Raw genomic sequence first — 13,223 nt, 5'->3', positions numbered from 1 at the left:
GAGGATTTATTATTTATTTCAGAACAGTAATCACATGAATTGTTGCCTGTAGCAGCTCAAGCCAGATCAGTAAGCTCACAGTTAAAGCTGTTGTTCCTTGGGAGGTGTCACTGGAGACAGTGTCAGACTCACTGAACTCTCACTGGGTACAGGAGAGGGATGTGTGTGGTTGACAGGGCTGTAAGAATACCTTTAATGCATTTAAAATTCCACTTTTTCTGAATAAACCAGAAATATTGAACCCATCTGTCGAGAATGGGAGAGGGGGATTGATGGATGGATTGACAGACAATTGACAGCACTTCTGGCTTTTGATCAAACTCAGTGCACACTTCATTGTATGTGAACAACCTGGCTCCCAAGCTGAATCTATCACATTTTTATTCCAGTTGTATTAAAATGTGAAAAATAGATAACTTTATAGTATTATTTAAAGCAGGGCAGCCAAGGATATCTGCCAGTTCTACTTTTTTCCAGTTGTGATGTCATTACCAGACAAACACCTCCTTGCCTCTCTTGCTGTCCTTCAGGGAAGACATACAGAGCCTTTGAACACTAGTGCATTAGAGAGCATTGAAAATAATAGTTTTGGAAGTTCTGTTGGCTATCTGAAGTTTGGAACAATAATCATGTGTCTATTTCATTTAATCTTTGTGGATTTCATTGACCTTTGAAATACAGATCCTCATTTTTCTTGAGAATAAAATGGAACAGAAGTAGCAGTGTTATGCTGTGTTATGCTGTTTCCTCTGGGACAGCCCATGAAATTTACCATGTTCTCCTTTGCTTGAGCTCAGACCTTCTGTTTTGCAGTCCATAAGGGTATTTATTTATGGTTTTTTCAAGGATGAAATTCTGAAAGCAGCTGTTATGAAATATGGCAAGAACCAGTGGTCTCGAATTGCCTCATTATTGCACAGGAAATCAGCAAAGCAGTGCAAAGCCAGATGGTAAGTGAGAGGTGCTGTGCCTGGGAATATGACCTTCATAATTAGTGGAAATGTAGGAAAAAATGTTACCATAGGCTAACTTATGTCCACAGACCAACAACAGTTTTAACACTGTTTGATTTTATCATGGAAACTTCAAATTCTTATTGCTTGAAAGTAGTTGAAAAAAAATAGCCAGATCTTCTGTTTGCCAGTGACTGCTGTGTTAGCAAATGCAGGATCAGTTTAAAATATCAACATTAGTTTTTCCCTTTATTTAAACAATTTTTAATCAGTGGATATTGCCAAGGAAGTAAAATTGTAGGATACTAATTTCTCTTACATATAATTTTGTAATTTCATGTAATGAGAGTTTGGCTTGAGAGTAAACATTAAGAAATTGCACTGTGAAATTTAGTGTTTTTTGAAAAATAGGAGCTTTAAACTGATGCAAATACTGATGCAACATAAATGTATTTGAGAATCAGACTTTTTCACATACTGAACTACACATATTTAATAAGAATACTTCTTGTAGAGATAACAGTACTGGCACAGTTGAGGATTAATAAGATAATTATTGAAGTCTCCAGACCAAACAATTCTACCATTTCTCTATCTTTGATAGTTGCAATTTTTACTTTTTTCAAGATTAATTCTGTGACTCTTTACTGTGCCAGAATAGAGATGGGAAAAGGAAGAAGAGGCAGTATCTGTGTGAAAAGGGCTGTATAAATAATACATTTTAAAGCTCAAATACATATGTCATGAAAACCCTCTTGAAGACAAATCAAGGGATAACTTGGATCTGTCATCTTTCATTTTTCCCTTACCACAGGTACGAATGGCTGGACCCCAGCATCAAAAAGACAGAGTGGTCTCGGGAGGAGGAGGAGAAGCTGCTGCACTTGGCCAAGCTGATGCCAACCCAGTGGAGAACCATTGCCCCCATCATTGGCAGAACTGCTGCACAGTGCTTGGAACACTATGAATTTCTGCTGTGAGTTTCTGCTTGCCTAGAGGAAAATCTAGCCAAGAATACCCAGAAAATCTGAGGAGCTGTAGCAGTGTGTCATTCCCTTCTTCCATGGTAAATTAGGGTGGTTTCAAGCTGACTGAGTCCTTTTGTAAGCAAATCTTTAAAGATTGTGTTCAGTCACTTGTGTCTAGCTTGAAAGAAGCTCCTGGAACCTGGAGAGCAGCTTGGATAGGGATAGGTGTATCTCTCCCTCTCCTGGTCATTCTGGCTAAGGGGTCATCAAGATTTATGCTTTTATTAGGGTCTTTGGGCATTTTTTGACTGGCTGATCAGCAGGAGTGGGTTTGTGAGAAAGAAAAGAGACATAAAACATCTGTTGAAGTGGCTGAATGTGCAGATACCAAGGGATTTCTTTTGGCCACAAAAAGAGAAAGAACATGCTGTTTTCCCTTGCGAGCATTCTTAATTCTGGTGCAATTGGTTGAGTAGAAAAAACATAACATAAAACTTGATTTTTTAATTTTGTCACACTGCTGGAATTCTTGTTTTTATTATTAAAGATTACCTGAGGGGATTTCTTTACTAGCTGTATTAGTGTTGTATTTTATATAATATTTTATTGTTGTAATGTAATACTGTGTTGGTTTCTTTCTCTTGTCTTGCTTAAGATTATGGAACTGTACCACGTTTGTGAATTGTAGAACAGATTAACTGTATTGTACAGAGCACAAGGGTATTGCTTTATCATCAGTCTTTGGAGACATTTAAGTGGTGGTTGTTATGAGTCTGGGGGAAAAGAAAGAGCTGGAAAACAAACCACCTACAATGTGATTTTAGGGACAAAGCTGCTCAGAGGGACAATGAGGAAGAAACTGCTGATGATCCTCGGAAACTGAAACCTGGAGAAATTGATCCAAATCCAGAAACCAAACCTGCCAGGCCAGATCCCATTGACATGGATGAAGGTGAGTTAGGACTGTGTTTACTATTTTTGACAGAAATCTGATCTGTTTGATTTTTCTGTTTACACAGCCACTTTACCTTAGTTTCTTCCTTTTTTTCCACCACTGCTTGGTCATTAATTTACTTGCACATTTTGTCTTATTTCTGTATCTGGCCAGTCAGTTATACTTTTAAAGTTTTTCTTGGTGCCTTTTTTGCCTCCTTATCTGTTACCAAGACTGGCTGTTCTTTACTTGACAACTGCTCTGCTCATTTGCATTCTGTATCTTCATCATTTTCCATCAGCTCACGCCTCTCACATGAATCCATGCTGAAGCACAGGACTGCCTGACTTGCTTTTTTTTTTTCCCTTGCACAAAGCAATGTTACAAACTGAAAAATGCACATTGTTAAAATTCCCTTAATGGACTGTCGGTGTTTTTGAACCGTCACAGGTTCACAAAATCAACACTCTCAGCTCTGGAAGTAAATGCAATTAACAAGTTCTCAAGAAAATACTCTCAGATAAAGATGTAAATGAAGTTTTACTTTCATTAATGTGGTCAGTTGGCCTCTTTATGTAAATATTTTTATTTGGTGTTGATACTTACTGATACTATTTTCAACACGAGGCTTTTTTTCTAAACGTCTTCATTTCACCTGGCCAGTGATTCAGTAAATACATTGGTACAACTTGGAGATTAGTGATGACACAGAATGCATATGATTGATTGATTCAGCTTTTAAAGATGGTTTTCTGATTTTAATGTCACTTTTTTCCTGACTCTCATCTTTTAAGTGCAGATTCACTGCTGTATTTATCTGTGCTATTGTAGATGAGCTTGAAATGCTGTCTGAGGCTCGAGCACGTCTGGCAAATACACAGGGAAAGAAGGCCAAGAGGAAAGCCAGGGAGAAGCAGCTGGAAGAAGCTCGGTAAATTTACATTTGGTTTCATATCCTGGGACTGCTTTTCTTTAATTTACACTTTAAATCGTGTGCTGTTACTGTTTCTTCAGACGTCTTGCTGCTCTCCAGAAAAGACGAGAACTTCGTGCTGCTGGAATTGAGATCCAGAAGAAAAGAAAAAAGAAGAGAGGTGTGGATTACAATGCAGAAATTCCATTTGAAAAGAAGCCTGCCCCCGGTTTTTATGATACATCAGAAGAAAATTATCAGTCCCTGGATGCAGATTTCAGGAGACTGCGTCAGCAAGACCTGGATGGAGAATTAAGATCGTAAGTGTGTGTTGGAATAAGGAGGGAACAGTGGATCTGAAAAAAAAAGCAACCCATATGTCTGTGTGTTAAATCCTGGAAACATAATGTGGATGGGAAATGTATTTTCCATGGGACAGATAAAAGTGCAGGTGGCCTCTGCCTTTTCAGTTTTCTGTGGTTTATCTTTCCAGAAGGTCTAGTTCACCTATTGTCTATGGTCACCTCTTTTCTTTCCTCTAGTTCACCTTTTATCAGAATAATGTTTCTCACACATCTTCTTGTTCTTTAAGTTCAAATGTTATTTTTTTTGAGATTGTATTTTTTGGCAGTTTATTTGCTTGTGTATTTAGTGTCCTTTAAATAATAACCTTATAATGATTGCTTATAGGAGTAGATTTGTAGTATTACTTCTGGTGGAGTTGTTCTTAAGTTGATGTCTTTAATGCCTAATTTCTCCCCATCCCCCCCAGAAATCCCCAAAAGTGTAGTTGAGAAGTTAAATGCCACTCTTGGGTACATACTTAATTGTACAGTTGCATTTCCCATTACTGCCAAAACTGCTTTTTACTGAGAGAGTTCAGTGCCATGTACAATTTGGTTTATTAACTCATGTGGCATTACTAACAGGTCTTTCTGCACGGCTCTGTGTTCAGAGGGTCAGGCAGGAGCTTCAGACTAAAGGTTATGATTTCACTGAGTGCCTCCATTGCTGTTTGAAGGAAATGCCATTTTTATTAAAGACTGAACAGAAATTGGTTCCCACTTTCCACAAAAGAAAATACTCATTTTCCCTTTCTCCTTTTCTCTGCTGGAGAAAAAGGGACTCTTCACATTCCCTTATTTTTACTATCTAAATTCTTGGCCTGACATTTTTTTATTGATCCAGTGACCCTGTTTATTGTAGTTTTTCAGCCTAAAAGCTGAATCTGTTGGCTAATTCCATGATTTAAAAGCATTACACTGCCCTGTAGTAGGTTCTGCTGCAAGATCTGCAGATCACATCTAATCACCCACAAGGTGCTCCACTCTTCCTGCAGTGTTTTATTTCAGCATATCCAGTGTTTGAGAAGGGCACAGCCTTTTTGCTCTTGGCTTCTTTGCTTTGCTTTGTAGCTGCTCTGTGTGTTCTGAAATGATTCTGTTTTCCATAATGACAGTGAGAGGGAGGGAAGAGAGCGCAAAAAGGACAAGCAGCACATGAAACGGAAAAAAGAGTCAGACTTGCCTTCAGCTATTCTGCAGACCAGTGGAGTGTCAGAATTTACCAAGAAAAGGAGTAAACTGGTGCTTCCAGCTCCTCAGGTGAGGTGTTTACTGATGATAAACAACTTGTAAGGCCAATACCAAACAGAGCTTTTTGTTTTATTGCATGGATCTCATAGTTACATTGCATCTTACCGTGCCTTGGGATTTTCTCTTTCAAAGATATCTGATACAGAACTTGAAGAAGTTGTAAAAGTTGGCCAAGCAAGTGAGATTGCACGGCAGACTGCTGAGGAATCTGGAATCACAAACTCAGCTTCCAGCACTCTTCTGTCTGAATATAATGTAACCAACAACAGCATAGCTCTGAGGACTCCCAAAACTCCAGCAGCCCAGGACAGGATCCTGCAGGTACAGTACAAGTGTACAGGATGGGTTTTAAGTTTTGGAGCAGGAGTCAACTGAGTAGAATGTGTAAGTGCCAAAGAAACATTCCTTACATTATGTGCAGTGTTGGGATTTGAAGCAGTCCCAATCTTCAGGACACACTGGAGGACATAAAGCAGACCTGCTTATATTTAATCAATTGTCACTGTGCTTCAAAGCATTCTGATTATTTTTCTTTCAGTCATATATTGTGTGAAGCTTTTTACCATTCTCTTGGAGTTTTGCATAATTTTCCCTTCCTTGTGTGTCTCTCAGTGCTGAAGATGTTCATCTCCTTAAAACAGTGTATTTTATGTTGTCCAACTTTTGTTTCAAATAACAAGTAGTAATTAAGTGCAACAATGCAAGCATGTTTTCATAGCACTTTATTGGCTTAAAACTTAGGTTAGCCAAAACCTGCCTTTGCAACCTCTGATTGCCTGGATTTTTCAAAAACTGGTTATGTTGAGTAACATTTTGTTGAGTATTTGGAAATGGATAAATCAAATCAGTGCAGCTAGTGTGCAACAAGACCCCAAATATCCCACTCCAAAACAAAAAAACCCTCTGAGTTGACAATGAGCTATATTTCTGCAGTTCCATGGTAGGAGAAAAGAGAAAGTTCCTGGCTCTGCAGATCATAACCTAAGTCTGTACAATGGTTGCAGGAATGCTCAGGCTCACCTTCAAATGGAGTTTATTATAAATGCCACACCATTATGCATATACACAGGTAGATTAGTGGTCTTCTGGGAATATATTTGCTATTTGCAGTAGTATATTTAGTTCATTTTTAGGAAGACTTAATTCTTCACTGTAATAAGGAAAAATGAAATAAAGAAGGGAGCTATTCATAACAGCCTCAGTTGAGTCATGGACCAAAAATCTGAATAGTGACCATCTCTTTTGGAACACTGCCTTTGAAGTGCAGTTTGGATAAAGTTGATTGAATTCAGGTTTCAGAGTTCAAGTGTGCTCTTCCTTTTTAAAATAAGGATTCTTAGAATTATTTGAGAGTTCAGTCAAGATCTTGGAGATTTGTGGAGTCTGGCAAACTGAAGGAAGCTGAAACAATAAAACACCCAGTTTTGCAACTCCAGTTTAAAACATATTTTACTGGAAATGAAGTTCAAATGTCTCTCAGTGGAACAGTAGGGTTTATAAATACCAGTGTATGGGTGTTAAAGCTAAGAAGTTTTAAACATTTTCCACAAACTGATATTCAAATAACTCTTCAGTTATTCTTGCTGCTACTGAATCTGTTTAAACATGACTGTGAATGTCTTGGTGAAGCCCTGCTTGTGTTGTCTGTTACACAGGAGGCCCAGAATCTGATGGCTCTCACAAATGTGGATACTCCTCTGAAAGGAGGTCTTAATACTCCCTTGCATGAAAGTGACTTTTCGGGGGTAACACCACAGAAACAGGTTGTTCAGACTCCAAATACTGTGCTTTCCACACCTTTCAGGTAAACAGACTCCTTTTGTGATGGGTGCCTGGGTGGGCATGGGTCTGTTTGGAGGTGGGTGAACAGAGCAGATTTTGATGTGCAAAATACTGTCATGATCAGAGCTTCAAAAGAAACTCACTTTTATTTCAAGCCCTTGTTGTACAAGTTTCTCCTTCTCTGTCTTTAGAAAGCCTCAGCCATGTCCTCTTCATCTGTATTCACACAGCTCACTGGAGTTTTGATCCAAAATGTGGCCTTCTGTGGTCTGGAGCAGTAGAAATTATTCTGGGGTAATGCAGGAGTATAAATAGTAAGCTGGAGTGTCATTCTGTATGTGGATCCTGGCCTTTCCAAAGTATTACCTTGGAATCAAAGATGGGGGAGGTCCCTCAGCCAAACCCACACTGAATTTTTGAAAAGCTGGAGTAAATATTTTGTAAGCCATATATATCCAAAATAAAATATTTCTTATATTGCCAATCTAAATAGTACAGAATTGCTGGTTTAACTCTTACAGTGAGCAAATACATATCCCACAAATGTCAAATACCATGCAGCTAAAACAGGTTACAATTGGTACATTTTGTGTGTCAGATTTTTCCACTTAGGTTCTAATTTTACTTGTATCATGTTTAGTAGGAAAAGTGGAGAATGAAATAAAAAGGACCTTTATGGCAGCTTTTCCAAAGCAGCTTTATTTTGTTTAGAAGCTGTGTGCAAAAACCCTGATCTTTTAATTAAAAAGAGCAGTTCCAGCAGTGAGTGCTTTTTTTGAAGATCTGTTAGTGTCAGTGTGGTGCAAAATGAATGTAGAATTTGACCTGGAGTGATCTGGCTGTTGATTTGCGTTATTTTATATTTCAGAAGGTAGAGATGCTCTAATTTTGTTGTTTGGAATTTTTTGTGGTGTTTTTTTAGCTTCTGAAGTTCAGATTTGCAGATGTAAATATGTTACCTGTGGATCAACTTGGCTTGCTTGTAGAAATGCTCTGTTAGTGGTAAAATTCCTTGAGCAGAAGGAAAAATTAATCAATTAATCAATTAATCAAAAAATTCATCAAATTAGTCAGTCCATGAAGTAGCCCCTCATTCATGTAGTAGGTCATTGGGATAGAGAACAATATTCCTTCCTAGTCTAGAGGAGAAGCAATTGGGGCCAACAAAATCTAAGACTTAATCTATGTTGTCTAACCACAGATGCTTAGTAGTGATTCTTATAATGTAATTACTTCTTCAATAGTCAGTGAAAGCAAAGAGGCATTTTAGGATGATCCATTCAGTTGCAGCGTGGGACGGCTGTTGGGCCAGATGATTTCAGAGCAATTGACTTGCCCAGGTGTTGGGGAAATCAGAGCTTGCAATTCAGCCCTGGTTACTGCATCCCAGAGTAATGCCTGGTGACTGGATAAGCTCTTCTCTCAAAAGCAGCAGGGGGAGTTTGTGTTGGTGGAGTTCCTGAAGCTTCTCTTGAAATGATGATGTGCCTAGATTTCAGTTTGACAGGACCTTGGTTGCACCTTGACTTAAATGATTTATTTTTAGTATTCTTGTAATTGCACTTTACAATTTTACTGCCTCCCAAGAAAAGCTCTAGATTGAATATATAGACTGTGTGTATGTGACTTTTCAGACTTCTGTAAGTTGAGTTCTTTAGTAAAAAACTAACGACTAATTGCACTTCACTAGAACACCCTCTCAGGGGTCAGAGAGTTTAACTCCTCGGGGAGGGCTGACTCCCAAACCTGCCCTTGGCACAACTCCTGGGAGAACTCCCCTGCGGGATAAACTGAACATCAACCCAGAGGAGGGAATGGCAGATTACAGTGACCCATCCTATGCAAAACAAATGGTGAGTAGTACTTAAGAAGTGGAAATCTGTGCTCTATCTATTTTCAGGTTTTTAGTTCTCATATGCTGAAAATATTTTTATTTTCTAATAAAATGTATATTGCTTTCACCTGTCTAGGGGTCCGTCCTCATCACATAATAAAATACAATCTTTATTTAAAAGAACAGAAGTCTTGCCTCTTAGAATGGCTTTCAGTGTGCTCAGTAAACACACTAAAACTGTTTTTTGGAGAAGTCATAGTTAAGTTTCCATCCTATTTCTATCTTTGAAGCTGAGCAGGAAATGCATCTTGAGCAACGATTCATTTTTCTTGCAATCCTACAGAATCCTCAAATTCCTCATCATCTTGACTTCCTGATTTACCTACAAGACCTTTGCATCAGTCTGCTCTGTTGACAACACTGAGCTAAAGGAGTTTAATTTTTGCTGTTTGGAGCACTGGGGTTTGAGATGTTGAGAAACCTGAGTCCCATCCAGGCTTTTTCATTACCTTTGGCAGCAGATGTTTCCATCCTTGGAGATTTAGCCAGATGGGCCCTGCCAATTAGACATGGCATAAAAGGGCATACACCTAATAGGTAGCACCTTGGGAACTCCTTTTTTGTGGCTGATTCTTCAGCCTCAGCTATAGCTTTGAATATCTCCCACCTGAGCTATTGGCAGTTTTCTTTTTGGCCTAGCTAAGATATCACTCCAAGTGTTTGCCATGTTGTCACAAAAATAACTCTTCAAATTCAAAATTCCAGAGCTCCTCTTAGCTTGAAGGAGGTTTATTTGATGTAGTTATACTTTAGTTCTCTCTTAGCCTTTTTATAGTAAAAGGACTTTTTACTGCTAGAAGGGAAACTGAGGCTTCAAATCCCTGGTGGACTCTCCAGATCCAGATCTGGTGCTGGCTGGCTTTGCAGCAGACTGAGGTGGAATAATCAGTGTGTTAATGCAGATGAGTGGAGTGTGATTGTGTTGCTCTCAGGGCATTGCACTGCACTCAGGGTATAAATCCAGAATCACATCTCCCTGCTCTTCCCACAGGAGAGGGAGTCTCGGGAGCACCTGCGCATGGGGCTCATGGCCCTCCCTGCTCCAAAGAATGACTTTGAGATTGTTCTGCCTGAAAATGCAGAGAAGGAACTTGAAGAACATGAAGTAGATGAAACCTTTGTAGAAGATGCTGCTGATATAGAAGCCCGCAAGCAGGTCAGTGTGTGAGATGTGGATGGTGCTTTTTGTATAAAATAAAATGTGTTCACTGTATGGTTCCCATCGTTTCACACCTGTTCAATGGAAGAGGTACAGCTTCTACAGGATAGCAAAGTAAAATTTACCTGTTTTCTTTGCTCCTAACAGAGTATGCACACACAGAGGCCAAATCGGTTTTCTCTCTAAATAATTTTGTTAATTTCTTAGTGTTATGTATCACATCATTTTCTAGGATGAAGTCCCTAAGAGTGCCTGTGTCCTACCTGCTATGTTTATCCCCCAGAATATAAAAATTTAATTAAAAGCCTTTTTCTACAGTGACACTTGCTTGATTTTAAGCACATAAGAGCTGTGCTTTTTTTTCAGTTTCAAGTTATTCTCTCAAAGTTAAAAGTTGCTGTTTGTGAAAGCTTAGACAGATGTATACAAGCTCAGGCAGGCAGGTAGCACACAGATAAAAATCTGCCATGCAGGGAATTGGCACCCTTGGCCACTACCAGAGTATTACCCAGACAGCCAATTTGTGAATGAGTCCTTGTTGTGTTTTGGTTTAGAATCAAGGAACACTGGATAAAGTACAAGCCTAAATTCTGCCAGTTAATTGGCTGTACTGGCCAGTAACCAGAGACACTTTAAATCTTTCTAAAAACAGTTTCTTTTCTATTTATTGCTAAGCCTAAATTCTGTTTTGCAAATCTCTTTCTATTATATGCCTTATATAAATATACATTTTTCATAAAAATAAATGGGATTTTTGAGTCCAGAGAACTTTTTGAAAATGGCTGTGCCTTGACAAGTGAACAAAATATTTTAAAAAATCCTATGCTTTGGTCTTTAAATAGGATAAAGCATTTCCCAGAATTTGATTCCTCATGTGTCCTGTTTGGGGAGGAACATGTTTTATACAGGTATTTGTATGTCTTGTGCATACATACCCTAATAAAAAGTCTGAATAAATACAAGTAATGTATGTGTGTAGAATAAAGAATCTGAGTTGTACCATCATACAAGAGAAGAACATCCTGCCTTCAAGTGAAGATGTGACATGCTGGGATTAGAACATGGAAGATGTTGGTCATTGTTCCTGAAGTTCCTGACAACCTTGGCTTTTCATGTTACTTATTGCTTGAGAGTATATTGTAAAGAGAATTCTCACTTGTTTTTCCACTTTACAAGTATTGTTTTAGTGAAATATGTACTTTAAGTCATTGAAGATGAGAAACAGAGTCATGGCTGCTAATTTAAGTCTTTCTTTTCCTGGTGGACTTAATATCTGAAGAATTTAGAACAGCTGTCACACACAGAGAAATGTGTAAAGAACGAAATCTTGCTGCAGTTGAGATTGAAGGAGGATTTGATGCCTGGAAATGACTTTTGAAGATCTCTTTTCTGTTGGTGTTAATCTGCTGTGCTCTTCCCACTCACTTTAGAGGCAGTGAATTATGTTGTCATCACATTATTTAGCTCTGGCTTAGTAACATGAAGTCTGTATACTAGAAGGAATCTTTGCTGCAATAATCAATTAGTTTTTGTATCACATACATTCCTCGCAGCATCTGATGAGTTACAGTGGCTGCAGTAACACTTGGCTTCTCTGTTTAGGCTCTTCGAGAAGCAGAGCGTGCCAAGGAGCTGAAGAGAATGCACAAAGCTGTGCAGAAGAATCTGCCACGGCCCTCAGAAGTAAGTGGAAACAAAATTCACTGTTAAGGAACAAAAATTAAAAATAAAGGCTTTAACCATTATAGGAGGAAATACAGTCAAAGGAAATAATGAGAGAGTGAAATCTTGACTATGCTGATTTTCATGAAGCTTCCCCAGCAGAGTTGTCATGTGGTATTTTGTCTGCACAGATGTTGAGATTGCTGCATGTGTCACAAGTGTTTTGGCACATCCTCTATGAGGTTTAGCTGGTAGATAAAATTCATACTTGAGTGGAGATACATGAATTTAATATCTTAGGTGTATATTATATTTACAAACTTTTTTTATTCCTGAACAGGTTAATGAAACGATACTGAGGCCCTTAAATGTGGAACCACCTCTAACAGACTTGCAGAAAAGTGAAGAACTCATAAAGAAAGAGATGATTACCATGCTTCATTTTGATCTTTTACATCATCCATTTGGAGAACAGTTTACTGGTAAGAAAGGCAAAGGCCCAGGATTTGGAAGCAACAATGCAGAGCACATGGCTTACCTGGAACAAAATCCCTATGAGAAGTTCTCCAAAGAGGATCTCAAGAAGGTGAGAATTGTGTGGCCTGAGGAGACCTAAAGTCTCTTTAGGGCATAGTTGTGTAATATTAGGGAAAAAAGCCTGGAAAGAATTGAGTTGGGAGGTCTCCAGAGAGTTGTCTGAAGGGCTGTAATCATTGAGTTGTTGGGCTTGTAAAGACCTCTCAGATAATCAGGTTTGATCGTTAACCCAGCACTGCCAAGCATTAAGTAAGGATAAGTTAATAAGTAAGCATGATTTAAGTGCACATTCTGCTTTCTGTGAGCTGATGTTAATCTGGGTTTTCAGCAGAATGATGAGGATGCTGTATTTGCCCATAGACATTGTCAATGAGATACAAATTTGAATTGTTGTGGTTGCTTATCATTTTAGATAAGGGTAGGAGGAATGATACCTCAACAGTTACCAAATTCTACTTTGCCATTTCTGTAAATTGCTGCTAAATCATTGAGGCGTTAACCAGGTGATACCCACCTTGTGCTGCCTCTGCATTTTATTAATCCAGAATCACAAAGCATTTTCTTCAAAACAGTGCAGACCGAATAGGACAATGGTAGTCAGCTTGTACCCTGGAGCAGCAAATCAAGTTGCTTAATTGTGCTTGTCCGGCTCAATCCAGGCAAGCTGTGCTGCTGCAGAGCCTGCTGGGCTGTGGCAGCTGACCTTGCAGCCATACCTGGCCCAGAAGTGCTGAGCAGGCAGATTGGGCCCTGGCCGGCTGCAGTGAGTGGGCGGCCTGGGCACTGTGTCCTGTTTTGCATTGTAATCCCAAGTTAAACAGCAGCT

The 13,223-nt window shown here is 38.9% G+C and overlaps 1 protein-coding gene across 1 annotated transcript in view; it reads left to right on the top strand.

Moving 5' to 3' along the window:
- CDC5L (cell division cycle 5 like) overlaps positions 1 to 13,223 on the top strand; it is a 31,887-nt gene that overhangs the window by 2,270 nt on the left and 16,394 nt on the right. Inside the window, exons 2-13 of the mRNA XM_058801793.1 lie at positions 847 to 950; positions 1,768 to 1,929; positions 2,746 to 2,873; positions 3,687 to 3,786; positions 3,870 to 4,088; positions 5,228 to 5,372; positions 5,496 to 5,684; positions 7,019 to 7,167; positions 8,836 to 8,998; positions 10,031 to 10,195; positions 11,801 to 11,881; positions 12,201 to 12,446. Of these exons, the coding sequence (XP_058657776.1) occupies positions 847 to 950; positions 1,768 to 1,929; positions 2,746 to 2,873; positions 3,687 to 3,786; positions 3,870 to 4,088; positions 5,228 to 5,372; positions 5,496 to 5,684; positions 7,019 to 7,167; positions 8,836 to 8,998; positions 10,031 to 10,195; positions 11,801 to 11,881; positions 12,201 to 12,446 (1,851 nt within the window). The remainder of the gene's footprint in view (positions 1 to 846; positions 951 to 1,767; positions 1,930 to 2,745; positions 2,874 to 3,686; positions 3,787 to 3,869; positions 4,089 to 5,227; positions 5,373 to 5,495; positions 5,685 to 7,018; positions 7,168 to 8,835; positions 8,999 to 10,030; positions 10,196 to 11,800; positions 11,882 to 12,200; positions 12,447 to 13,223) is intronic.

This window comes from Ammospiza caudacuta, chromosome 3 (genome assembly GCF_027887145.1).
Source record: "Ammospiza caudacuta isolate bAmmCau1 chromosome 3, bAmmCau1.pri, whole genome shotgun sequence".
NCBI lineage: Eukaryota > Metazoa > Chordata > Aves > Passeriformes > Passerellidae > Ammospiza > Ammospiza caudacuta.
This window is presented reverse-complemented; position numbering and strand designations above follow the sequence as displayed.